We start from the raw sequence: 27,900 nt of genomic DNA on the forward strand, positions 1-27,900 counted from the left end.
GAATAATTAGTTATTAGACAGACAGACAACAAACGGATAAGTGAAGAATCTGATCACAGACTTTGACCTCTGACCTCTGAAGGTGCAGGTTTGCATCCAGATGTTATGTGTTGGCAGAGGGAATCAATGATGCTGGTGGATCAGAGAGTCCAAACTGACCGTTTAAGTCTGAGTTTTCGTGATGACGACTCAAACGGACACGTCCCGTTTTCTAGACTCGCCTTCCTTTTTGCTGAAGCTGTTCCCCTGTTGGTTGTTCGGGCGTTGCTGACCTCGTAGGGCTTCTACGTCTCCAGCAGCCGGTCCAGATGTTGCACATGTAAAGTGATGGTGGCTCTGATTGAGTGAAGGCAGTTGGCTGGTCGGTCCTGGTGCTGAGCCGGGCCTGGACCCAGCTTCTCCCTGTTGATTCAACCGGGCCAGTGCAGAACCGAGCCTGTGGGCATAGACAGGGGCCACCAGGCCGTCAAAGTAGAGCTGAGCAGAGTTGGAGTCCAGGCCAGGAGTTCAGCAGAGACTCAATGAGCGACGCTCCAGTTCTTCTCTACTGGACCCAGGTCTGGACTCAGAGCAGCAGATTGTGTAGATGAACGAGGTGCTGCCTGAGCCCAAGGTCCAAACCAGAGGCAAATATTTACTGAGGAACCATCAGCACATTCACATATGAACAAGAACCAGGTGTGAGGATCCACAGTTCTACAGAAACAAAGCCCTGAGTTTGGTCCTCACGTCTGAGAAGCGTCGTAGTCTGAGAGAACGTGGTTCATGAACGCTGTGGAAAGGTCGACTCCCCTGTAACGGCAGCGGTTGAACTTCCAGTGGGTCTCGGTTTCCTCTAAGCAACGCGTTGGCTCATCTGAGAAGAGCTCCGACACACAGTGCAGGGAGCTTCTACTCGTCTGAACCTCTGCTGTTTTGGCAGCAGCAGATTCAGCCCTGCTGATCGTCACCGCGTCGTTAGATGAATTCTGACCCGACTGAGCTGCCAGTCGAGCTGCGTGGATCAGCATCTGGACGTGGAATGAGGCCCCGTGGACCCAGATCATGAACCGCGGGTGCTCATCTGTCCGTCCAGCAGTAACGGGTCCTGAGCGCGGTCCTGTGTCGGCTCAGCTGAGGCTCCAGACTCTTCAGGCCAACGCTTCTAATCGGACATGAACCTGCGGTGGCGTCTCACGTACTCGTGCCCGGTGGAGAAACACACACCTGCGGGAGCATGGAGGACGCGTCCCCGCGCTCTCTGTGACGCACAGCTCCATGACCACGGCCAGAACCGAACCCGCGGTTTGGGGACCGGCGTGAACGAGCCCAGACGGGAGCCCAGTGCATCCGTGTGAGTCCAGGCCGGAATATCTCAGAGTCATCAGTACCAACATGCGGCAGCTGGAGCACAGCTGGAGGTAGGACCTGAACGCAGCCCTTACAGGATTCACACAAGGAACAGGAAGCGGCTCGGCCTCCGTGGATGAGATTCCAGAGCCCATGGCTTCACGGCAAAAGCAGCAGTGAAGGCATCACCCTAGAGGCCACAGATCCAGGAGGAGGAGGAGAGCAGCGACCAATCAGAGCTCTGGACCGACCTCCGAGTCCGAGGTCTAGACGCTGGAGCAAGTAAACGTTTAGCTGAACGCAGAGCAGCAGCGTTGTGTGAGAGGATTATTAGATGAAATACAGCCACGTAGTGAGCGAGAACATGGTGTGCTTGACCTTTGACCTTCTATGTCTGGGGTTAAACGATGCATTCATTTCATTGTAGCATTGTCCCAGCATGCAGTTCAGCAGCCCAAGCGATTCTCACCTTTTGGCTAAAATCACATGGATCAATGCGAACGTAGCGCAGGGTGATGGTTTGTGGACTCTTCGCTTAGATAACGTTTATTTGGACTGAAGCTTGGTTCTGATGTCAATGACTCTCTCCACCATCAGATTCCTGGGATCAAAATGACTTGTCTTTGCCAAAGGCCAGAGTTTAATGTACCTGAGAACTAACTCACGGTCCGTGGTTCGGTTCTAATGTAGAACCATTCTAATGTAGAACTGAACCGTCACAGACCACCACTAACGGGTCCATGGTCCGTGGTTCGGTTCTACATTAGAACCGAACATTTGGGGATTCATTCAGTTTTGCTGTGAAACTATTTATGGTTGAGCTTAGTAACATATTAAAAACCAACACACCAAACGCTGGTGTGACATTGTTACCGTCGGTCTGTTCAACCCCAAAACACTGATCATAAAACATGTTTTTAGAGACAATTTGAAGCATTTTTGTCCTCATTCAAGTCACAAAATAAGAGTTTAACTCAGCAACAGTCTGACTGTTAGAGGTCCAGCTGGTTAAAGGCTGGACTCTGATTCAGTGAAACTCCACTCACTGTTTACTGTGACTCACTCACATTCAGTGTGTCTGTTTTGATGGGTTTGTCTCTGAAGTTTGAAGCAACTCTTCTTCACAGCATTTGCTCCTGTTGACTTAGTTTGTGTCCGTTTAGGTTGAACATTGGTTTTATTTGATTTATTCATCCTCAGCATCTTAATGTAGTAATGAAGTAAAGAAACACATAAGTGTCTGTCGTCAGTTCACGGTTTCCACCACTGAGGGTCAGTAACGTTTCAGGTTTGGTCTTTGCTGCAGCTTCTCAGAGTCGCGTCATAAGAACCCACACTGGACCCCGCTTGTGGTTCTGGCTTCTTTGGGTTCTGGCTTGTGTAAAAAGTGCTCTGATTCTCTGCTCATCTGTGAAACGCACAGCGTGACGTGTTCAGGTGTTTCACTAACGTGGCCTGAAACGCTGCTGGGTCACTTTCACAGTGTTTCCTCTCTGTTCTGGTGGTGGACACAGACCAGGACCGAGGCTCCGGTCGGTCCAGATGAGGACGCTGGATGTGATGGAGCGCTCGGCGCCGTCTCGTGACTGATCTGTTTGTTTTGAACCTTTGCGTCACTGCAGCCTTGAAAGCTGCTCGGCTTTGATGCCTCGTAGTAACTTCAACAAAAGGCAAACCTCCGTCTGACGCCGCCGCACCCTGTGGAGCTTCTCAACGATCAGCTCGTAACTCGATGCCAGTAAAGAGACAGACCAATGTTTCAGGCCTTTGGAATTTACTCCAGTGACAGTTAATTAACTCTGATCTTTGCTTTCAGTATTAAAGCTTCTTAAAGTATTGAAGCCGTGACGTGCTGAGCCTGAACCATGTGAACGATGCTGCTCCACAAGAAAGATTATATAAAATAGACAGCTGTCAAACTGTCTGTGGGTCAGAGGTCAAGGTCTGAGGGACAAGTTTAAGTTTAAACAGTGAAGGAACAAACAAGTTCCAGAGTGAGAGGCCACATTCCAGCATTAAGCCCTGAGCAGAGCAGCTGAAGATGCTGAAACCTGCTCAGTCTGTTTGGTGTTTACTGCAATTCATCATCTGAGGATTATCAGCGTGTTTCTGTTTATGAGAGGTGAATGTCAGAGGTCGTTGGTTCGGTTCAAGCAGCGCATTCTGCCGACGCTTAAAGCCCAGATGTAAATATGCGACAGACACAGACGCAGCAACAATGAGTGAGCAACGCGACACCGGCCTCGCGTCTGACTGCAGCAAACAGTGACCCAGAAAAGAGCTAATCACGGATCAGAACCAACAACAGCCGAGGGAGGAGGCTGCGGTTCCACCGATGACTGAACGATACCGGAACAAACAGCACGTGATCACAAATAAAGCCTCTGACTGAGACGCGGTTAGTCATGAACTGATGACGGATAAACATGCAAACAGAACCTGAAGGTTCTGAAGGAGCCACACGGCCTGAAACTGTCCGAGATGAAAAGAATCAAACGTCTAAAAACAACTACACATAAATGACTGGACATAAATAACGTCGAATCAGCTTCTCTTGTATTTATATATTTCAGTTTTGCTGTGATCAGCAGGTTCTGGATCAGATCACAGATGTGAACCATCTGTTGAACAACAGCTGTGACTGAATGACGTCACTACACAGACTGGACAACACCAACACAATGCAAACGCAGAAAATAGCTGGAGGTGCAGGAAGAGCTGCTTCCTGAAGGTGACGCCCAGCAGCACAGACCGGGCCAGAACGGGCCAGAGCCACAGTCCCCGGGTCTCCGAGCTCAGCATGTGCTCAGAACCGTGAGCCCCGCGGTGGAGCTGTGTCTGTCCCATAAACACAGCTGGAGGTCCTCCTGCATCTGTAGGAGCTGAGCCTTCTGAACCAGCTGCTGTAAAATAACCCAGGGTCTGACCCTGAAGCAGCCACACAGAATAATCAAAACCCCCTGGACTCTACCCAAACAATCAGGGCCACGTTCCCATTCGGAGCGTTTCCTTCCTGTCGGAGGCGGAGCTTTAGGTCTTCAGCTGCAGACTTCTTCCTTCCCGTCTTTGTTGGCTCCTAGCTGCTCATTACCGCCACCTGTTGGCCAGTGGAGGCCCATCAAACCAAGCCTGGCTGCAGCAGGCGGACTGGTTCTGTCCCATCAAACCAAGCCTGGCTGCAGCAGGCGGACTGGTTCCAGCCCAGTGACACCAGTTACCAGTTAGTGACAGTAACGATGGGTTTCTCCAGATTTAGAGCTGCTTTCTTTGAGGCTCCATTGTTTTTATTGTGTGCGTCCATCCTGTGTTTACTTCCTGACAGGAAAACGGGCCCAGCGCAGAACCTAAACATGCCCACACCAGAGACCTGCAGCCTGGAACCACGACATGGACCCGGCTTTAATTCAGATTCGACAGGAAAATGGAAACACTGAAGAGAATCCTCAGGTGATCAGACGGTTTGGGGAAGTTTAGTTCGTCTAGTTTCATCAGCTTCAGACTCATTGAGGTTCAGCGTGACAATAATTTGACACAAAAGCTCTTCACTTATATTTTATTCAATCCTTAAATGTTCATCTTATAAATTCTTTCAACACAAATTTAACATTTATCTTCACATTATCTGGTGAATAAATTGTAAAAATAAAAAAGTCCTGTATGTACAGTTTAAGTCCATGTCTGAACAGTGATGACTATTCTTTATTGCTGAGACGTCAGGTTGATCTTAAAAGGATCAGGTTCTACAAACTCATCGGCCTCTTTTTGTTCATCCACCTTCTCCTCACACACAACATGACGCTGCTTCGTACCTTCATTGAAGCTTCAGGGTGACGGTTGTAAACGTTAAGGCAGAGAAGAAGGCACCTGGTTTGGTCTGACACCGGAATCTAAAGCTCACAGCTTATTTTACCTTAAAGGGGAAATTTGATTTGGTTTCAACTCAACTTCTGAATGTCCCGAAGCATCGAGCGTGGATGATTCTGACTCCTCCACTCATCATTATTATTTAAATGAATTTAATCAGATCTGAAAATGTTGAATAATTGGGAACCAGACACTGACAAAACCCTGAGCCGTGACCCAGATGACAGCGAGCTCCTGAAACCTCCCATATTTAATCCATGTTGTCATGAATTAGGTGAGGAAAAAAAGCAAACAATGTTTCTACTGCAGTGAAGTTAAGTCACAAATAACAGGAATGACTGTGGAACCATCTGGTTTGGAGCTTTGGCAAACTCTCACACACTCCGTAAGAAAAACAGCTTCTCTTCATTTTCCACAAAATTCCACCTGTGTGTGAGTCGAACGTTAACGCTCCAAAAATCTGAAAACTTTGTAAAATGTTCATTTGTAGAACGCGTTTTGTAAACAACAACAACAACAAAATGCCACAGTCTCGTTGGTACAAGATAAAAGGCAACGTGGTTTCAGGAACCACAGAGGAAGAAGGCGTGATCCAGACAGTGAAAGAAGGAATCAAACACGAGACTTGTTGTCTGCGATGCCGAGTTCAATGAACCCGCCGGGACCCGCTCGGGGCCTGATGGACCTGCCGGGACCCGCTGATGGACCTGCCGGAACCCACTCGGGGCCTGATGGACCTGCCGGGACCCACTCAGACCTAATGGGACCTGCCAGGACCCACTCGGGTCTTGATGGACCCGCTTGGACCCGCTGGGACCTTTTGGGACCTATTGGGACCCGCTCAGACCTGATGGGACCTGCCGGGACCTGCTCAGACCTGCCGGGACCCACTCAGACCTAATGGGACCTTCCGGGACCCACTCAGACCTAATGGGACCTTCCAGGACCCACTCGGGTCCTGATGGACCCGCTTAGACCCGCTGGGACCTGCCCAGACCTGCTGGGACCCACCCCCTCAGCTCTTCAGTTCGTACTCTTGAGCTCGAAGCGGCTGTACACCGGCCTGGTCTTCTTGTTGTATTTGTTGACCAGGTCCAGTTTGCTGTGGCCCAGCGTCAAGCGTTTGTTATCGTTCCGGCTTATCACGGCGCCCGGCGAGGGCGGAGGAGGGGGGCTCTGCTGGCTCTCTGGCTCTGGCTGGCAGAGGTCCGGGCCCCCCCAGCCGCTGGAGTTGAGGGGGGAGGGAGACCTGTAGTCTTTGTCTTTGAAGAAGTCTGTGAACTTGTTGAGGAACTGATTGGGGGGAGTCCTCTGTTTGAGGCCGGGTTTGAGGTCGTTGACGGGGGCTGGCGTCGGGGCTTTGGGTGTCAGGTTTGAGTTGGGGGTTCCGTGGAACATGTTGGGTTTGTGGTCATACAAGCCCAATGCCTGGAACTTGGAGGAGGCTCCGCTGATGTTAGACCTCATGAGATCCGCCGCGTTGGCCTTGTTCCACTCGATGCCGATGGGCTGACCGTACGGGGGGGACACTCGCTCGTGCAGGGGGGTGGGGCTGCTTCCCCCGTTGGCGGAGCCCCGGGGTCCGGGGGTCGGCCCCCCACCCCTCCTCTCGGGACTGAAGTGAGACGTGCTGTCCTTCACGTCGTGACCCTGAGTGACCTTGTAGACGTTGTTGGAGGCCATCCCTGGGGCGGCCTTCACGCTGGACACGCTGTTGCTGGACTGACTGCTGGAGTTCTCAGAGCAGCCGCGATCCCTCGTCCTGCAGAGGAGACGAGAGGTGACAGTGATCAGACGAGTGGGAGAAACCATATCACTGTATAAACACACCGCTGCTTCTAAAGCAGTACCGATATATTGTAGAATAATAATACATTATATACTCGTCTTGCTGTCCTGTGTGTGTGTGTGTGTCTCCCATCAGTACCTGTCAGCCAGCAGATCCAGGCCCATGAGTGGAGCCAGGCCCAGGCCCATGCTGGGCGCCAGCACTGACTGGTAGCTGGGGTAGTAGTGCATCCCGTCCTCCTCTGGGTTGGAGAAGCCGTCGATGATCTGCGAGTCGGCGTACATGCACCTGAACTCCCGGTCAAAGCTGTCGGCGATGCGGCCGGAGAAGTGCATCACCATGTTGCTGTGCACCTGAGCCGACAGCCAGGTGAAGCTGGAAGAAACAGGAAGCGTTAACTGACGGATCAGAACCGGGCCCGATGGGAGCATTACGCATGTGTGTCACAAACACGACTAACAGACATTACGAAACAATGTGACGCCTGCCGTCCTCCACCTCCACCTGCTAAAACGCTTTGCTGGACTTGATGAGTCAGCAGTGAGTCATCAGGTAATGTGTGGACGAGGAGGATGAAGACGAAGAACCACTGGCTCAGCAAACAAGAGCAGGCTCCACCGTCCGTGACTTTAGTCCATAGGATCTGTGCAGAACCGATCGGTCTGCAGCAAACGTCTGTGAACCCAAACGCAGCACCGCTGCTTAAAGCTTCAGGAGGCCGTGAACGATGGCAGCCTGAGCTCATGGAACCTCAGATGGGTCAGAACTGCTGGGTTCACACTGTTCCTAATAAAGTGACCACACTCTGTCCAGAGCGTTTCCTCTTGTTTGTTGCACAGAACAGACTCCTGTTAAACTCCTGAATAAAACCTAAAAGCTGCTCTCAGTTCAGTTTGCTGCTTTGGTTCTGACGTTTCTCTAAACCTAGAACCACGTTGAGTAGATCAGCCACTCATGAAGTAAAGTCAACGTCTTTACTTCATGTTATCTCAGATAAATATTATGAAACGTGACACTTGGCCGAACAGATAAACGCCATTATTACTATTGTGATCGTTATCTGCTCCTCAGTCTTTGCTTCTCAAATAAGCTGATGGTCGGGCCCCTCCCTGCGCGGCGCTGTCACTCTGCCTTTTATTACTGTGATGAGCCTGTGTTCGCCTCCAGAGCCTCACCCTTCATTCCTCGCTGCATGCCTGTCGGCCCACATGCCTGGCTCGACCCAACCCAGACGCAACAGACCTTTCATCAGGACCGGAAGCAAAGCCTCACTTACAACTTTAATTAAATCAAGATACGAAGAGAAAGGATTGAGCAGAGAATCAGTGAGCAGAGAAGCCCCTCCCTCCTGTCAGTCACTCGTCACTCGAGGATCACATGGGACTTTTAGCTGCTCGACCGACCGAGGGAAACAACGTCCCAGCGTCTGAGTCTCCCACAGGCACAGAGACTCCATGACGCCACTCGCACCGTGGGATCAAAGGGCTCCGACCGCAGCGTTGGATACATTCATTATCACCACGTCACTGACGCCGCTTCCTGCTGGTCTGAACGGCAGAAGCGTCTGTTCCCAGTGGAACCAGTCGCACGCAGCTCGTCCTTATGACTCCCCTCGTGCTCCTTCAGTCCCAGCTTTTAACGCGCTGCAGCTTCGGGAGGAGGCTCGAACTCACCTGTACGATCCCGCGATCACCTCCTCGCAGTCGATGATCAGGAACTTCTCCAGGACCTGACCCGTGAACTTCTTGCCGCTCTTGGTGCAGTAGGTGTCGCCGCACACGCTGCGGATTCGCATGTTCTGCACAGAAGCACATGATGAGTCACTTCAGAGCGTTGCGCATGAAAACAGAGTGAATGTGGATCATACGCTGGCATTCCTGAGTACGAAGCAGCCCACAGAGTGTGTGTGTGTGTGAGCTGGTGTTTTACAATTCAAATGAGGTGAGAACGTAAAGGTCAGTGTGACAGATGGACAACTGTTTGTTCCGTGTTTCTCTGCAGCTGTGGAACCAGGAGAACCAGAGACACACGCGCACACGCACGCACACACACATACACACATGCACACGCACGCGCACACACACACGCACACACACACGCGCACACACACGCGCACACACACGCGCACACACACGCACACACACACACACACACACACACACACACACACACACACACACACACACACACACACACACACAGAACAGAGTTTCACTTCATAACCCACGGACTGATTCCAACACGTCACTGTGAGTTTTAACACAGGGAAAGTTCTACCAGCTGCAGACTGGGCCAGACTGGTGCTGCAGCTCCTCCCAGTAATTACACTTGTTTTGGCTCCAGGGCCCATTTCACCAGTGAAGCGTGTGCGTTGCATGCGTTAGTGAAGTATGCGTACGATTCGTCCTCAGCTTCCTGTTCAACAGAACTTACACTCAGGTGCGAGTTCTGCACGTCCAGCGCCGAGCACATGTCCGTGAAGCTGCCCAGGTTCTTCTCATCCAGCAGGATGTAGACGGGGACCCGGCGCTTGTTGGACGCCTCCATGAGATCACACAGCAGGTCCACGTCGGTGAACGTGTCCATCACCAGCGCGATCACCTGGCAGGAGACGCCACACGTCAGCATCAACATTTCATGAGTGAGGCCTCGGAGGGCGCCTGCCCTTCAAAATAAAAGCTGCAACCACGGAGGACTGGTCTAATGAGGAAAACGGGAAGGCTGGAAATAACTGGCTGATTATTGAATCAGTCAGATTGGAAATAACTCAAACGAGTGCCTTTTTGAACTGCCTCGGTCTTAAACCGCAGGGACACAATTAGCTCCTGGAAACAAGGGACCTTTTAAAGACTCAATTATAAACGAACACGCTTTGAGGAACGCGCTTCTGCGGCTGAGGAGGCGTTCAGGACTCGTGTCAAACACACTCTCGACACGAAGCACAGGCTTGAGCTGTTCCAACACAGCGTCTGTACAGTACAGGCCTGCAGGCAGCATCTGCCAGCATGTGCGTGCAAAGCAGCAGGCGCTGAGTGATTGACAGGAGGGAACGGGTTCTGCAGCACAAGCACCGCTCATTTACAGAAAGCTTCAGCTTCTCGCTAGAAACGCGTCCACAGGGAAGATACGCTGTTATGTCAAAAAGAGGTCAAAGGTCACGGACTCTGCACAAACGTGGGAAAGAGGTCAGCTTCAGGGCTCCGTGTCACATTCACCTCCGTGAAGGAGGCGCTTTCACTTTAATTAGCGCAGACTCAGCGGTCAAAGCAGACAGGAAGCGTCTGACACCAGCTGCTGCGTTCTTCATTCACCGATCATGAGGCTTTAGGTCACGGTCTGAGGCACTGAGCATGTGGAACAACAACGAGTCCAATCAGACGAAAAGAGGAAACCAGCACAAACACAACAAAGTACAACAGACGCGGTGTCTGCTCAGCGCTGATGAAGAGCTGATGATGAGGAGGAGGAGGAAGAGGAGCGGCTCAGGTGTGCTGCTCCTGTACAAACATCCCATAATACCAACAGCAGCCGCGTGGCCTACCTTCTTGGCCTTGTTGATCAGGGACCTGATGATGTCTTTGATGTTGTGGGACTTGTCCCTCTGGAAGTAGATCTGGGTCTCGGACGGTCCGTAGCGCACCGGCGCCTCGGGCCAGCCGAGCTCCAGCATCGGCGGCTCCTCGTCGGACATCATGGGGAAGTAGGTCCCGGAGGTGAGCTCGGACACGGCGTCCGCGTCCCCGAAGTCCCGCTCGCCGGCGCCGTTGCTGTCGGAGCCGCGCGCCTTGGCCCCGTGCTGGCTGATGTAGCGGAGCTCGAGCGGGGACAGGAAGCTGACCTCGCGCTCCTCGGCCAGAACCCTGCGGTACTCCTGCTCCCCGTGCTCCAGCAGCGCGTCCGTCGCCAGCCGCGCCGCCTCGTTGTGGCTCAGCTCCAGCGTGGAGACCTGGCGCCACGGGTTCTTCACCTCCTCCAGGCGGGAGGCGAGCTTGCCCAGCGGCTTCCTGCCGTTGGGACTCGGCCGCAGACCCTCCGAGCTGAGCATGTCGCTCCGGCTTTGATCGGTCAGACGAAGCGAGCCAGTGACCGTCGGACCGGCTCCAAGAGCGGGTTAAAGGACGCGCAGAGTCCCGCTGCGGCTGCGGCGCAGCGCAAACATCAACAGACGGAGCCGCTCCGGGTTGGAGACCTGTCCCCTCAAAGCACGTCGTCCGTCTGCGCAGCTCGGGTCCGGACCAGCAGCACCGCCGCGTCCTCGGTGTGTAATGGTCCCGGCGTCTCCGGTTCCCGCTGCGTCAGACCGGATCCGCTCCCAGGAGGCTTTTCCACAGCGAAGCCGCTCGTCCGCGCTCACCTGTCGACACCTGCGCTGTCATTGGCTCTCGGTGCTGGCTCCACCCCCACAACCCCCACCCCCGGGATTGGTCCTCAGGTTGCCACGCCAACCAGCCAAAGCTGACAGAGGGCGGGGCTTGTTTCAAAATAAAGCTCCAGCAAAAAAAGAGCAACTCATACAAAAATCTCCAACATACGTTTGAGGAGAAATACAAAGATACAAATACAATACTAATACAAATACTACAAGCAACAGACGGGCCAGAATAGCTAGTTTTTTACAGCTGCAGATGCTAAAACATGAAGTCTGATAACGTGCCTCTGGGCCTTTATGGACTGGTCGGTGCTGTTTATAAGCTCACACTTCCTTTGTGGAAGTGACTCGCTTCTCTGTGTGATGTTCTTCATGCTGCTCTAAGGATGTGTAGATCTATCACGTCACGTGACCCACTAAACTAACTGTACAGCTACAGCAGCTCCACCTAAACCAGTAGAACCAGTTACACACAAATCAGTCAATAATGAGTATAGTATCTATGTACATTTAACTGATAAGTCATAAGCAGGAAGATAAAAGCAGAACAAATACTTTCAACTGAAGATTTATTCAGTGAATTCAATAGAAATAAAGGTTTAATCGACATAGACATGATGTGATTATTAACTGATTGTAATTAATTTTGTTTTTTATTTCTAAAGTCTTATGACAGATTGTTTACTTGATGACAACTGGGTTTCCTTACAAGATGACCTCATAGTTTGTTGGAATCTCACTGTGAAACGCCACTTGTACCACACTTGTAGTTATTACAATTATTATTAGAACTGCAGCAGGATAAATGTTCAGTTGACTCACCAACTGTTTTAGATAAGAAAAGATAAGATAAGATAAGATGAGATGAGATGAGATGAGATGAGATGAGATGAGATGAGATGAGATGAGATGAGATGAGATGAGATGAGATGAGATGAGATGAGATGAGATGAGATGAGATGAGATAAGAGACCTTCAGTGAAGCCAAAAGGTCTGTGATAAATCATCACTGGCTTCTACTGAAACATGTGACTCTGCCAGTTTGTCCTAATCACATCAAACGAGACGCAGACGATGCAGCTGTTTGATTGACAGGTTTACAACAGCTGATGAAGCCTGACGTCACCATGTTCTCCAGCCGTGAGGCTGAGCTGAAGTCTGCACTGGTCGACAGACAGTTGGAGCCGGACTCTCACGTTTGGCTCCTTTACCCACAGTGTGAACTGACAGGGCTCTCTCAGTCAAACCTGGCTTCAAACAAGTATATCTTCTATCAGATGTAAATATGTCCAAGTGTTTTCCTTTTTCAGGTCTGGTGAACATTAGAGGTCATTGTGAGATGTTCAGGGTCTGCCCAGAGTGTGGGTCATTTGCCACTTCTCTGCTTTGTCAGGGCGTCTACGGTGTAACTACAGAGATGAAGGTGAACAGGCTCATATCAGTCTGTGACCTGTGACCTCGCAGCATCAAGCATGTTCGTCCTTGTTAAACTTTAGCTTTAAACCTTTCACTTGCGAAGTAGCTGGAAAAAGCAGCTTTTGATTTGTTTCCCCATTTAAATGTCAAACGCTTCTATTCTGTCTGGAAACTTTGGGACGACTGGATCTAAAACGTCGTCGGGTCATGTGAACTGTGACTTTCCAGTGATTTTCCCTGTGAGGAACTGGGACTCTGCTCCTCAGGGAGACAGAGCTGATCTCATCTGTCCTACGTGAGTTTCTGCTCGGGTCAAACGCTCACAGAACTCTCTCTCTGTGCTGATCCGACCCCAGCACCAAACATCCTGGACGTGTGACTGACTATTTGCTCTGAAGGGTGAGGTGCCAGCTCACACTGCTTAAACAAGGAAGTGTGTGATTAGCATTTAGCATGAAGTGACACTTCACATTAAAGAGTTCTGCGTTTAGAGCTCGGTGCGGCTGTAGATGCAGACTGAGCCGACCCACCTGAGCTAATCAGACACTGGCTCCAAATACAGCAGCTATAAAGCTGCTCCTCGAGCGTTTTAATCTGTCACCTTCAGGTGCAGCTCAACTGGTGCTTCTAGTTCAGTGAAAACCAAGCGCTGACGCTGCTCAGAGTCCGTGGCTCGTTGGTGCTGGAGCTATTTTAATCATTCTTCTACTGAAGAAGCCAGAAAATGTTTCTTTGTAACTTCAAAGTGACGGCTGTTTTTAGTTTCACAAGGACTTAGCCAAACCTGCACATGCAGTTACACAACTTCACAGTAATTCCAAATTAATGGACACAACTTCCTGTTAGTAGGTAATACACACACGAGTCATGTGACGCCGTGGGGAAGTCACCTGGATGAGTCACAGCAAACAGCGGCGTAATGGAAACAACTTCAAGGCTCATATGCAGAAGTACCTGGAAAACTGAAACCACTGAGTCACGATGTTGGAGGAAAGGAGATGAAGAAGGAAGCAGGAACCCCAGAGATGCAGCCAACTCATTTACTGTGGTTGATCAGCTCCTGCTCTCAGTCCAAAGAAACTAGATTCAAACTTACGTGATCACTTCCTCCTTTTGGGGACCTGTTCAGGTCGAGGTCTGGTTCTGTTAAATACTCAACTCTGTTAAGACGCTGATCTGATCTAACTTGTGTTAAAGTCTTAATGTCTTTATTTCCTATATTGCAGGAGGATTTAAACAAGACAAAGCTCTAAATTAGGAGTTTAGCTGAGACAGATGTCAGGTGATGGTGGAGACCGAAACAGAGCTGAAAGACGCAAACCCCTAAAACACATGAATCATCAGCTGCTCTGAAACTGCTGGGTGTGGAAATGAGAAGCGATTTCCCAACAACACGTTTTTCAGTGTTGACTTCAAAGACACCAGGTTGTAATGTTGTAGTAGTGCTAGCATTAAATGCTAATGCTAGGCTAATCTGTTCCTTCTAAACAAAGTACACAAATCACCTGGAAACTACATGAGACGCCATGTCTTAACACCTTTGTCCTGACAGACTGAAGTGCTGCAGTTCAAAGGTCATTTGCTCATAGCAGGTGACAGGTGATGGAATGAATGACACAGGCATGAAAACTGCGTGGGAGGGGCAAAACGTGGGGGTGTGGCTTCAGCTACCACATCATCCATGTTAGACCGTAAAAGGTGCAGTGAGGCTTCACTGTCTTTACTTCCTGTTGTTCCCATTATGAAACAGACTGACTACACTTCACACATCTGCCCACTGTGTGAGGGGGGTGTGAACAAACACAAACCTGAATCTTCATTTTAATAAAAATGCTTTTCTACAAACAATAAAAGCTGGAAACACCCAGCGGTCGCAGAGCAAAAGTAAAGAAAAGTCCCAACGTTAGTAAGAGCAACTGGACGACCAGGAGAAGGTTGATGAAACTGAACAGAGGATCAGCTGAGGGTGAGTCACTCCTTAATCAGGCTCAAAGCAGACACAGAGCACCTTCACAGGATCCCACACTCAGACACGCGTCTGACTGGTCAATGACAGCAGCTTTGTAGCTTCATCCGCCAGGCTGAAGATAGATGCAGAGGTTTTCTGTCACACCTTCAGGAATCGCAGGCCTGGAAACACCCACTTCCTGGAAATCAGTCAAGGCCTTGAAATGCCAGCGAGCTTCATGTCAGACTATAAAAATCAACACAAAGGTTTCTCTGTCTTCGTTCCTCCTTCGATTCATGTTCCTCAAGGCCTTTTACTGTCAGAGCTGGAGTCTGACGCAGCGACGGCGTTCCTTCAGAACCGAACCAGATCCAGATGACCGTGGAGCTTCCACTCCTGGGAGTCTGTTCATGGATGCATTCACTTCACTTTGTGCTCATGTCACTTTGTGTTGCAGTCAAACGCTGAGAGACTGCTGCATCAGCAGGTTTCTGTAGATCTACAGCACAAGCAGCGACACGAAAGCAGCCGCAGGTTTGAACTAAGGCTGCATGTGCGCGTGGTTGGCTTGGGTTTGGTTGTGGGCAGGTCTCCAGATCAGGAGAGCTCCTCGGACAGGTTTCCTCTGGTTGAGCCTCAGTCGACAGAGCTGGAGTCTGAATGTGTGACACTGTGCGTGAACGAGTCTCAGTTGGAAGTATCACAGTGTGAACACACACACACACACACACACACACACACACACACACACACACACACACACACACACACACACACACACACACACACACACACACACACACACACACACACAGCGAGCGGAGCCAGTTACATAATAAAAGCGACTGATTCAGGATCTGCTGCAGTGTGAACATGAGCCGAACGGCTGTGCTGTGAATGGCTGTGTTTCATAAAGGAAACAATAAAGATATCAGAGATGTAAAAATGACTTTGTTGGAAGCAACAAAAGCTTTTCAGGAGGCGGAAGGACTCACATTTAACACCACAATCAGTTACAGGAATCTGACGAGGACAAGCTGCCAACGAGCCAGAGACGGAGACACGTGCTCAGTTTGATCACACTTCAGCTTTATCACATTTACTCTTTCAGTCTTAACCATCACATGGTGAGTGTCAGCTACAGCAACAAGCCTGACGGGACGTTTGAGCCTCATTTAGTTCAGGCTCCGCTTCTCGCTCTCACTGCATCTGCAACCATCTGATGGTGCTTTAGTCCAAACGACAGCAGAAAACATCAACACTCAACATGTGGCTCGGTGAAGCACAGATATCTGCATACTGAGCCTTTAGCCTCCTCATTTGCATGAATAACCATGGTAACTCGCTGACTAACTCGCTTCCTGACACACATTAACCCTCACAACACATCTTATGCTGCGTCTAATACATTGAACAGAAAGCTCAGCCTCAGTGGTCAGTGATGAAGCTGCTCTCAGGCCTGTTCCAGTGTAAAAGGTTCAGGGGCTCGGAGGAGGCTGCAGGAGGAAACACCCTGACGTGTGGCTGTGCATGATGCATTAGCCTCCACCATTCACTGACAGCGAGGCTGTAAAGCTCTGGGCAGAGTTAACGTCTTCAGCTCAGCACAGACTTTCACAGTGGCTGTCCACCCACAGCTCTGCTGCTTCCAACTCACAGCCGAGTGTGAGACTCGAGTCCTGTCAGAGACAAAGCTGCTCAACACACAGACGTGACTGAAAGACTGAGGAGCTGAATGGACTGAGCCTCGCACACGCATGAGCCTCGCACACGCATGAGCCTCGCACACGCATGAGCCTCGCACACGCATGAGCCTCGCACACCCATGAGCCTCGCACACATGAGCCTCACACACATGAGCCTCACACACCCATGAGCATCACACACACACATGAGCATCGCACACATGAGCCTCACACACATGAGCCTCACACACATGAGCCTCACACACATGAGCCTCGCACACGCATGAGCCTCACACACATGAGCCTCACACACATGAGCCTCACACACATGAGCCTCACACACATGAGCCTCACACACATGAGCCTCGCACACGCATGAGCCTCACACACATGAGCCTCACACACATGAGCCTCACACACATGAGCCTCACACACGCATGAGCCTCGCACACGCATGAGCCTCACACACGCATGAGCATCACACACATGAGCCTCACACACATGAGCCTCACACACACATGAGCCTCACACACATGAGCCTCACACACATGAGCCTCACACACATGAGCCTCACACACATGAGCCTCGCACACGCATGAACCTCACACACATGAGCCTCACACACATGAGCCTCGCACACGCATGAGCCTCGCACACATGAGCCTCACACACATGAGCCTCACACACATGAGCCTCACACACATGAGCCTCGCACACGCATGAGCCTCGCACACATGAGCCTCACACACATGAGCCTCACACACACATGAGCCTCACACACATGAGCCTCGCACACGCATGAACCTCACACACATGAGCCTCGCACACGCATGAGTCTCACACACACATGAGCCTCACACACATGAGCCTCACACACATGAGTCTCACACACACATGAGCCTCACACACATGAGCCTCGCACACGCATGAACCTCACACACATGAGCCTCGCACACGCATGAGCCTCGCACACACATGAGCCTCACACACATGAGCCTCACACACGAGTCTCACACACACATGAGCCTCACACACATGAGCCTCGCACACGCATGAGCCTCACACACATGAGCCTCACACACATGAGCCTCACACACATGAGCCTCACACACGAGTCTCACACACACATGAGCCTCACACACATGAGCCTCACACACATGAGCCTCGCACACGCATGAGTCTCGCCTAACGACGAGACGCAGAAAGAAGCGAATGGAAGAAGCCAGGGTCAGCGCGGACACAGACCAGACGAAGACAAAGAAGAAAGCACGAAGCAGAGGTGTGGAGACGCACTGAGTCATGAGCTGCTTTGTGAGGACAGCGAGTGCTAAAAAATGTCCCTGCAGTGTGAAAACCATCCGAACATTTCAGCACTTATCACAGTAAGAAACAACTGCCAAAGCAGGTTTTAGAGTTTTATGGAAACCACCTGACACCTGCAGGTCGGCGCCTCCACAAGAGTGAAGCTCTGAGCTCACGCTGAGAAAAGACTTTTTCAGTTGTAATGAAATCAAATGTCGACAGGGGGTGATTTCTGTTTTGGGGTTCCAGACCCTGTAGTTTACGTGGAAACAGCATCTGCTTCATTGACGAATCAGGTTTGTATTGGAAACAACCACTGGGGAATGTCTGGTCCTGAGGCGCGGACAGCGATAAATAAACCCAACGCCCATAAAACAAAGCAACACGTCTGTCAGATGACCTGCAGAACATCTGCTCTTTGACCCAGATGTCAGGAGGACATTCTGCCACACGGGATCCTCCACGACTCCTGCTTGGTGACCCAGTTCAGGAGAGAGCAACACTTTTAGTTCTGAAGACACAGAACAGACTGAGGTTCACTCTCAACTAACTGTAGCCCACACTGTAGAACTGCGCCATCAAACCCTCCAACCCTAGAACATCTATGAGTGCAGCTGCTGATTCACTACCAGAGGAACAGGTGAGCTCTAACACTCACCTTGGTGTCAAACACACGGAGTAATGAAAAGGATGTGAGAGGCCAAGAAGTTAAATTAAAGACATAAACGAGGAGCAAGCAGCTTTTTCTGAAAGTTGCTTAATGAAGAGCAGATGAAGGCGACGGTTCCTCGGAAGCGTCTGTCAGTGAGTGGACGCACGGTTAAAAGACGAAGGTCAGAGTCTCTGCAGGTCGCAGTTCAAACGCTGAGCTGAGTCAGGAAACACGAAGGCGTCTGACTTCAGCCACTAACAGGAAGCACTCAGCAGTGAAAGGACAAAGTCTGGCCTCATAAACACCAGGTGATATTTATTGACTAGTGAACAACCCTCCACAGAACCTAAAACAGACGATCTCTTTATGTATGAATCCTTCAGATGGATCATGACACAACAACCAGGTGTAGAAACAAGGCCGAGGTCACGTGCCTGAGCATCACCTGCTGCTTGGCCTCCAGCGAAGGCTCAGAAGGGTTTTAAAGAGTGTGGCGCCCTCTGCAGGACAGATGCCGCTTGACTGTGCAACGCCATGACGTTCAAAGATCAGTCACATGAATAATTCATGTCTGGTTATAAAATACACTCAGATACAAGTAAACAAAATCACACAAAAGATCATCAATGGAAATCACATCTATTACCCCATGGAGGTCTGGATTTGGAGTCACACTGAAAACAGACTATAGACTGATCCAACTTTGATGTAATGTCCTTAAAACGAGTCCAAAGAGGCTCAGCGGGCCGTACACACCGCTGAGCCTCTTTGGACTCGTTACTCCCTACAACACCTGGGCGCGCTCCTGATGAGGTGGTCTGCTGACAGATCCCCTCCCAGACCTGGACTAAAGCATCCTCCTCCTCCTGAGCAGTCTGCGATACGCGGTGTTGGTTGGTTGCTCATTTGGATTCAGGTCTGGGGAACGGGAGGTCCAGCATTGTTCTTGCTAATTGCCCATAATTTCCACCTGTTGTCTATGTTATTTCCACAGTGTGTGAAACTGATGTCAGTCAGTGCTGCTTCCTAAGTGGGCAGTTTGATTTCACAGAAGCGTGACTGACTTGGAGTTACATTTTCCCTTTATTCTTTCACTGTCCTCTGTAGTGGCTCAGTGGATGCATGGTGGCATTCTAGGTTTCTATCAGTGTGTGGAGACTCAGCAGCAGAAGCTTCTCAGGCAGGTCCCAGGAGGACGTCGACTGATCTCCTGCCCTCGCATCTGCAGCTCAGAACCGTTTATCTGCAGATAGTCAAGAAGCTAAATGAGGCAAACTTCTGCTGCTGAGGTTCTACTGAGCCGGAGCAGCACTGCAGCGGGTCAGGAGAGGAAAGGAAGCGCTACTCAGCCAGAGAACATTTTATTCATTCACTTCTTGGATACAGTGATGTTTGGGTCATTGAGGGCTCAGCTTCCTGTTCAGGTCAGAGCATGCACAAGTCGCTCAGCCTGCAGAGCTTCACCGGCCTGAGGCCCCGCATCTGCTTCTACAGCCATTATGTGTGTTTCCAACTGCAGGAGGCCTCTGCAGGAGCAGGAAGTGTAAACAGGGAGGTAGGAAATACTCTAGAAATACAGCGGCATTCATGGAAAAACTAGAAAAATATAACAGAGTCTTGTTTGCTCAGGCTGTGACAGGAAGCAGGAGACGCGACCACGGTGCATAGACTTCTGTAGGTTGTGCACTAGTTTACTTACAGATCTGACAGACGCACCTGCACAAAGCGCTCAGGTAACAACTTGAAGGACGACAGAGGGAGAACCACGGGGAGAACGAGCAACAGAACACATGACATATTCAAAATGTGAGTCAGAAGAGAAGCGGTGCAGTCGGAGTCACAGCCCCGCGTCGTTGTAGGTAGGCGTGACCACCTTCACGATGCTCTGAGGGTTCTCCTCCACCAGAGGGCGCCACTTCACCTCCCCCGTCAGCAGCAGGTCCTCCCCGTCCAGAGCGTCGATGTACTGCATCTGTGCACAGCAAAGCGGCAGTGGATCGTCTTTGCACTTGTAGAGGTTCTGCTGTGTTTTCTGCTGGTGGTAATTTGAACGCTCAGTGTGACTTAGCTGCTGCACAACATCATCTATGAAAAGCGTCTCGTCTGACAGAGCTTTACTTCACTGCTACAGGACGGATCGGGACGTTTCTCATCCAGAGGCAGATCAGTCCCAGCTCGTCCCCAAAAGCGAAAATAAAAGTGAAAGGTTTCATGTGTTGAGCCTGAAGTTTGACCTGCGTGGCTGAACCTACTCAGCCGTGATTTACGACATCTCTGTCTAAACGCAGGCTGAAGCCCTGGGTGCTGGGTGGGTTCAGGGTCCCCCTCTGCCGCACCCATCACGGCTGCACCTTTATTCTACTCCGTGTGTGTTTGGGCATGTTGTCGGCACAGCAGGAGCCTGACAAGACGCTCAGAGGGAGGCTGAAGTTAGGGGACACTTAACACAGCTGCTCGTGTGTGTGTCAGGACTGAGCAGGGCTCTAAAAAAGAGAAGGACCTGGATCCAGCAGCCAGGAAGGCAGGGGCCAGGTTTCAACGTGACACAGGAGGAGGAGGAGGAGGGAAGGATGGACTGTGGCTATACAGTTCACACAGGACAAGCATGAAGCTGGTGGTGAAGGACACAGAGACATGAGTCAGAGTTCCAGTGGTAGAACCAGTGTTGGTTGTAGACCCACCTGCTTGCGCACGTATTCCACCAGGAGCTCCAGCTGTGCAGGCTCCTCACACTGACAGCTGAACAGGTTCCTCCACAGAGCTGCAGCCAGTACAGAGTCATCAGACAGGAGTCCCTGTGGACACACGGCACCAGCTCAACTTGGCTGCTTTTAATTGACCAGAAAATAATAATCTGGCAATATTCTGATTGGCTGCTCAAACGTTAAACAGACCCAGGGAATTTGGTGTCGGTGCAGGTTCACACGGAGCCAATCCACAAAAGTCACATGTTTACGGTCCCAGGGCGTGTGTTTCAACTCACCTCATCGTATCCAAATATGGCAGCATAGAAGGTCTCTATCATCACTTTTATCGATTCCTTCCTTTGGGTGGCATCAATCTGAAGAGCGAAGAAGAAAATCCAAGTTAAACCGCAGCTGCTGCTCTTAATGCTGCATCGGACACTGTACATCAGGACACAAGCCACTGGCCTCAGCCTGGATCATCGTCCTGCGACCTTCACTCCTGAGGCTGGCGCTGAAGCTGTAGCCGTCGGTTACGAATGGAGAAAATGACCCGTGTTTTTACTGCTCTGCCACAATCTACATGAAACCTAAGAACAAGTCCAATCACAGCGAGCGCTGAGAAAACAGGGCTGCTGATGCAGAGCTCCATTAGGAAAACAAAACCTGACTACACAACAGTCTGAAAACACCAGGTCCCAGGTGAGTGTAAGCTTCGAAACTCTTCATTAGGACTTAAACGTTGAGGTCAACTCTGGCTCCACTTTGACAGGAGAGACGGCAGGAGGTGAACCAGTGTCCGAGTCCCGACACGAGCCACACATTAGAGTCACAACAATCTTCCTGGTGCCGAGCGGAACCAGCAGGACTCCCATCCACTGGAGGAGTTCTGATTAAGTTAAATAAACGAGTTGGAATCACACAATCTGACAGCTGTGAAAACACCTGAATACACGTGACCTCACAGCACACGGTCATTCCTTTGCTCAGACCCGATGCTGAACCAGAACCAGCTTCCTGGTTCTTGGCTGAGTGGAGTGAACCTGTGGCTGGATTATTCTTTGGTCAGAGACGAGGCGCTTAGCAGCATGTGACGAGAAACTGAGAGACTGGAAGCTGAGACAACGCGCGTCATTAGTTAACCTCGAATCTGAGACCTTCTAATACAGAGTTTGATCCTTTGTTCGGGCCTGTTCCTTATCTTTGACAGTCACGTGAAGTGAATGTTGGAGGCTGCGAGACCTCCTCAACAAGTAACGCTCATTTACCAACAGTTCTCCCTCTGAACCTGGAGGGCTCGTTCTGCTGGGACACACTGAGCGCTGCTCATGAGCTTAGCCAGGCTTCGAGGCTGTGATGTCAATGAGCGACACTTCCTGGAGCTGCTCCACTGACAGAGAATAGTGAACAACTCTGTGGCCACGGCGACGGCGGCCAGACCGGCTCTCCTGGGATTTGGCTTCACTTTCTGCTCCAGAACTGTTGGCACAATTATGCTGATGTAAAAGCTTGAATCAACAAAAGCTGCATCATGTGCAGAATGCACCAGCACGAATAAACTCAGTGCTCTATTGCATCAGCCCCAAGCGGAAATGTTTATTAAATAATGAATATTAATTTCATAACGTGACATTTGGTTGTTTTCAGGTTCAGCTGCACCTGAGACAAAACACTTTGCTCTACTGCTGTAGACAAACAGTGAAAGAGTTGAATCTGACAAACACCATGTTTTAATATAACCCGTTCTGTGCTGACAAACTGCTTTTAGTTTCCACGGTTTGTTTTAGAACTGAACCCATTAAGCTGATTAATCGAAAAAGCGTTTACATCACTCCTGGTTTGTGGTGTGTTTCAGTTGAATAGAGACTAACTCAGAACCTTTCATGGTGAACGTATGGACGTCTGCATCGTTTCCATCGTCCTAATCGCTTGGTTCTCTAGGACCCAGACGTGACCTTCTGAACAGGGTCAGAGGCTCCTGGCCTCAGCGTCTGTATGAAGTGACGTAATATTTATCTAAGTTTGTGCTTATGCAGTTCAGGGCTGTGAGGACAGAGGGAGACTGTAAAGCCTCTTAGACTAATCTGTGCTCCCAGCTACGTGTAAATGTTTTTTCTCATGCATATGTCTATATCCTGCTTATAACACTTCTACAGTAGTTAGACCTAAACTGTAGTTTCGTTGCATTGTACTCGTACACCTGTAATGACAATAAAGTTGAATGTAAACGAATTAGTTCAAAGAAAATGACCTAAAGCAACTCGGACAAAAAAGAAAATGTTCATTATTCGTTAGTCCGACGCTGAAAAGCGAGTGGAAGATATGTTTCTATTAATTATACCAAACAAAAAACTACAGCTACTGTAGAGAAGTGAATAACTTTCTAAATCTAATGCAATCTGTTTTTCAGACTTTCAGATTCACTTTGTTCCAGTATAATTTTATTACCATCGTTCATTAACTGAGCTGAGTGTCCCGTGGGTCCAACCTACCCCCATGATTTTGCTCCTCTGATCCACATCCTCCCACATCGAGTGCACAATGTAACGGCACATGTACTTTCCTGCTCGGCCCTCCTGACGCATGCGCACCAGACACATCCTGAAAGGAGAGATTGACAGGAGATAAAGCAGTTGGACTGACTCCAGACTCACCTCCACCTAATCCTCATGAAGAGACAGGAATGCTGACAAACACAAGGATGAAAATCTAGTCAAGGAGACACACAACACAACACAAAGGCTAGCGTCTGAGGGGAGTCAGGTGTGTGTGACATAACGTCCTCCAGACCGTGACCCACAGGGACGAGAGGTGAATGAGAACTACGCGTACGAACGACGTGAGGAAGAAGTAGCTTCACTACGCGACTCACCACACATGCAGCTGGGCTATTAGGAACCAAGAGTTGAGTGTGTCAGGGAGGGAGCATCCTGAAAGAAACAACACTCACCATTAGTTCTGCAGCAGTTCATCAGCTGACCGGACCTGCAGCTGATGCCCTGCTGCCAGTCAGAGTCCTAGTAGGACACCACACGAAGGGCCATAGCAGACGACACTTTAAACCACTGACAGCCTTTAAACACGTAGGTCTGAGCTTTACTTACTTTCAAAGAACTCGTCGTAATTGATTCTCTCTACACAGCACGTGTACATGCGCAAGGCAGCGATCTTGATTTTCTATGAACACAAAAGGAAACCGGAGCATCTGTTACTTTGGGAAGCAGTTCACATTGTTGCCATACTGAGCATTAAAAGTCCTTAGAAATGTCCTTAGACATTCAAGGCAACATACGCTTGTTTGCTTAAATATTTAAGTGCAATGAATTAAGTCATGGATATCTGGCAAACAAGAGGAAACATGTTTTAACACTTTTCAGAACATTTACTTCCAACCAAACCAACCATGGTTTATTCAGGAGCTTGTTGTGTGCAGCTTTGTTCAGATTCCTGAATCTGGCACTTGATCATCTTGGCTGCCATAAATAGAGCAGACAACACAAACCTCTGCAGAAGCAGAACATGAGGTCAGAGACGAGGAAGAGCTGGTGCAACACGCTGCTACAGTAGATGACACAATCAGCCACATTCCTTCTTCATGCTTGAGCCAAAACCTCCCACATCACCAAACCTCACCGTGGCTGTGAGTGTTTATGCTTTAATGATGTGTGCATTCTTGGAACACACACTCACTGTGAAGCTGATGCAATGGATATTTAACCAGAAACACATGTTACTTCTCTGTACAATGTACAATGTTGGCACACTTCTCTAGCTTAATCGGTTTACTGCAGAATCAAGGGACCAGGAGTCAACCTTCAAGTGTTATTGGTATGAAACAATATAAGGATGAAGACTAAACCACTGGTCCAGAAACAGAATATAATTCCCTCCCCTACTGGGTAAATTTTATCGGACACAATACAAGCCAGAGGAAGTAAAAGCGCGTTCCTGCTGTCAGTTCACTTCTGTCCCTGCGCCACATGCTGAAGCTATGGCAAGAAACTCTCCTCAAACAAAACCTGAGCTCCAGAGTAGAAACATGCGATATCTGCGACACAGTAAATCATTAGAGGGCACAGAAGGAAGGTGGGACCGCTGAAGACTGGGCAAAACAAGTCACTTACAGTTTGTTCACGCTGGGACAAAATGTCTCTGAACTCTAGAGTATGAACTATATAAACCTGCAGCTGTTATTGTAATTAAACATCATGTGGACTGAGACAAGCTTTGTTTTCTCCCTCCAGCTCCTCATGCAGACAGAAACTAGTGATTAACGCCATCTTTGTGAAGCCTGCATTCACGCCGCTTTATTTTATTCCCTGTGCTGTTGTGAAATTCAGTAAACAAAGGAGCTTCTCTCATGCTGACTGTTACAGCGCTGCTGTGATGCTCTGTTGTGCACATGTGTGGAAAGGGTCCTTCCCACCATCACTCACCCATTTGTTGTATTTGAGAGGCCCAGTGAAGCCCATGGCCTCAATAAGCTTTGTGAAGGCTCCGACTTCCTCCTCGCTGTGCTGGGGCGTCTCCTTCACGCTGCGCAGCTAATGAACGATGACGGGAAAAGACAAACGCAGCATAAGGAGAAACTATTACTTGAGAGACTTAATATTGCGTGTATTTACAGTGCAGCCCTTGCTAAATCAACAGCACACACACACGCTGGACCTACAGTGTGCTGACACACACCTGTGGAACATGGCCTTTACTGGCTAGCGCAGCTGGTCAGTAAATTAATAAACTGACCTATTCTAAGCTGCATGTTGTCTTCAGGTCTTGACAGTTTTATTACAGCTGCCACGGACACAGCTATCCCTCATCTCTGCTCCGGCTTTGAAATAAGAGCAATAGGTTTTTTCTGGCAGAATGTTTTCTGTTGAACTTTTATTAAACAATGAAACATCTGAACGTTTTACATGCGTCTGTGTTTTCAGGGTAATCAGGAAGCGCAGGAGCCTGATTATACACACACCTGTCAACACCATGAGATTAGTCGGTCTGAGTCGGTGCCGCGGTTTACATGCACTTTAGCAACTGTGCCTGATAAGTGACGTTCATGCTGGAAGAAAGTCACACTGATGCAACAGTGTTCATCCTTTATATTAACACCAGCTCTACCAGTGTGATGGTAGTGATACTGTGAAATGACAAAAGCTTGGAATCCTTCTTCAGGTCACAGTTCTTTTGCTTTGTATAAACCGCTCCACAGAAGTCTGTGACTGGCTCGCCGCCCACGTCTTCAGGATCAGTGGACAGGTACTGGACCAACCAACCTGCCTAGGTTGTTCTCTTTTGTTAACTGATTACACCCAAACTAAAGTCAATTTTCAAGAGAATTGCACACATTGTCTCTACATGTGTGTGTGTAGTTTTGGCGGTTACCTGTGCAGCGATGTGCAGGGTACGGCATGGTGTTACACTGGGGGGAGAGGAGACTCTGGGCTGCTGAAAAGCAGCTAAAGCTCTGGCAAAGCAGGCTCCTTGATTTAGCGCCTGGATGAAGACAGACACAAGGACAAAAAGAAATGAGAAAAGGGAGACGCAAAGACTGAACAGTGAGACAGCAGCACCGTGACCTCCACTGCAGTTTCCCCAAGGTCTTAGTGTTACTTTATCCTATAAAGAAGCCTGCTTTAATATAACTGACAAACTGAGTTGTAATTGGACACAGAATTTTTATTAATACTTTAAATTGGTCAATGACTATTTCTGACTTTAATCCAGTATTATTCCAATAAATATTATTGAAAGTCTCTACTCTTAGTCATGTCTCATGTCTCAGACGCTGTTTCAAGCAGCGTCTGAGAAGCTTCAACCAGAAACAGTTTAGCATTTGGCTCAGTTTTACAGGAGCAAAGTTGAAAACTGAAATAGGTTTTACTGTGGCAACTGTTTTCCTCTCGTTATTAAGTCACATCAACGCCTTTTCTGCAGATTTATTAGAACATTTCCAGCTTTCCTTAAAAGAGATTCAGTCTGAAGAAGCAGTGACGTGTGTGGATCTGCTGAGTCGACAGGTTTAACAGTCGGTACTGGAGGATCGTAGGGGGGAAACTGGTTCCAGTAAACTGAGAACTGATGCTCCGACCTGAATTTGGGCCAAATTCACCTGCACAAACTCAGGGACGTGAACGTTACACTGGCTCGGTTCTTGGTGTCTGCCTTTTCTAACGCTTGCACTGAAACCGTTCCGTCGTCTACATCTCTGCCTGTTCTGTTTTACCTCCTTTACCCTTGACTTACACCAGATACCGTTAGTTGTGTTTACAGTGCGCAGACTTAGCATAAATCCTATTAGCCGCTAAGCTAGCGTTAGCTGCAGCCTTACTGGTTACCTGTTTTGCGGCTCTGGGCGCCGTCGCGTTAATAACGTTTCTGACGACGGACTGCAGCGGTCGGCGATACATGACTCCACGTTACGAACCGGGAGCTGAGAGCGGGCTGCCACCGAACCGCAGCTCCCTGCGCTGGAAGCCTCGGGTTTGGTAACTCCTCTTTAGCAATGTCAACGGAATCAGTCCGACGCACAACGCGGTCCGGACAGAAAAGTGGCTCAGAGAAGAAACGGTCCGCCGTGTCCTTTTGTCTACTGTCTCCTGTTCTCTTCTTGGGACCAGGACCACCTGACTTTTTATACTCTCACAGAAGAAGTTCACAAATTCTCCAGTCTTGAAATGAGCACCAAGTTGGTTTGCTGTCATAATTTCTTTTGTTTATACGAACCACATTTGGTTTTTGGTAGAAGTGATGGTGAACGATCTACAGACCCTGTGTGGAAAATGTGCATCCCTGGATAATCTGAGATAATCAAACCAAGTGGCTTTTCTCTACACTTGTGTTGTTCTTTGCTGGCTCGTTTGTT

The 27,900-nt window shown here is 49.5% G+C and overlaps 2 protein-coding genes across 10 annotated transcripts; both read right to left on the minus strand.

The window, feature by feature from the left end:
- Positions 1-4,868: 4,868 nt before the first annotated feature.
- Positions 4,869-11,439, minus strand: fam83c (family with sequence similarity 83 member C). Of its 9 annotated transcripts, none has more exons than XR_008694874.1 (7): positions 10,524-11,439; positions 9,416-9,583; positions 8,656-8,780; positions 7,121-7,357; positions 6,131-6,955; positions 6,051-6,070; positions 4,869-5,878 (listed from the first exon to the last, which is right to left on the minus strand). XR_008694874.1 is itself a non-coding variant. In XM_029149944.3 (5 exons), exons 1-5 carry the CDS (start codon positions 11,025-11,027, stop codon positions 6,217-6,219), a joined length of 1,773 nt encoding a protein of 590 aa, XP_029005777.1. In that variant the 5' UTR covers positions 11,028-11,439; the 3' UTR covers positions 4,869-6,216. The 9 variants fall into 9 exon arrangements, 1 of the variants encoding a protein (XP_029005777.1); XR_008694872.1 differs by having other exon boundaries at positions 4,869-5,930; positions 5,961-6,070; XR_008694871.1 differs by having other exon boundaries at positions 4,869-5,930; positions 5,961-6,090; positions 6,121-6,955.
- An 8,260-nt stretch (positions 11,440-19,699) lies between these two features.
- LOC114856005 (ubiquinol-cytochrome-c reductase complex assembly factor 1) lies at positions 19,700-27,581 on the minus strand. The gene is made up of 9 exons (XM_029151571.3): positions 27,374-27,581; positions 26,421-26,531; positions 25,475-25,582; positions 24,143-24,215; positions 23,911-23,968; positions 23,531-23,639; positions 21,338-21,415; positions 21,036-21,149; positions 19,700-20,326 (listed from the first exon to the last, which is right to left on the minus strand). The coding sequence occupies exons 1-9, from the start codon at positions 27,443-27,445 to the stop codon at positions 20,192-20,194; spliced, it is 858 nt and encodes a 285-aa protein (XP_029007404.1). The 5' UTR covers positions 27,446-27,581; the 3' UTR covers positions 19,700-20,191.
- Positions 27,582-27,900: the final 319 nt, after the last annotated feature.

This window comes from Betta splendens, chromosome 5, assembly GCF_900634795.4.
Source record: "Betta splendens chromosome 5, fBetSpl5.4, whole genome shotgun sequence".
NCBI lineage: Eukaryota > Metazoa > Chordata > Actinopteri > Anabantiformes > Osphronemidae > Betta > Betta splendens.

What these genes read in the sequence shown, in the direction of transcription:
- LOC114856005 (XM_029151571.3), bottom strand. Translation starts at nt 27,445, where the DNA reads ATGTATCGCCGACCGCTGCAGTCCGTCGTCAGAAACGTTATTAACGCG. An exon ending in TTACGACGAGTTCTTTGAAA is followed by an intron (nt 23,969 to 24,142) that starts GTAAGTAAAGCT and finishes TGTTTCTTTCAG; the next exon opens with GATGCTCCCTCCCTGACACA. An exon ending in AGAGGAGCAAAATCATGGGG is followed by an intron (nt 21,416 to 23,530) that starts GTAGGTTGGACC and finishes TTCGCTCTTCAG; the next exon opens with ATTGATGCCACCCAAAGGAA.
- fam83c (XM_029149944.3), bottom strand. Translation starts at nt 11,027, where the DNA reads ATGCTCAGCTCGGAGGGTCTGCGGCCGAGTCCCAACGGCAGGAAGCCG. An exon ending in TGCAGAACTCGCACCTGAGT is followed by an intron (nt 8,781 to 9,415) that starts GTAAGTTCTGTT and finishes GCTTCTGTGCAG; the next exon opens with AACATGCGAATCCGCAGCGT. An exon ending in GTGATCGCGGGATCGTACAG is followed by an intron (nt 7,358 to 8,655) that starts GTGAGTTCGAGC and finishes TGTTTCTTCCAG; the next exon opens with CTTCACCTGGCTGTCGGCTC.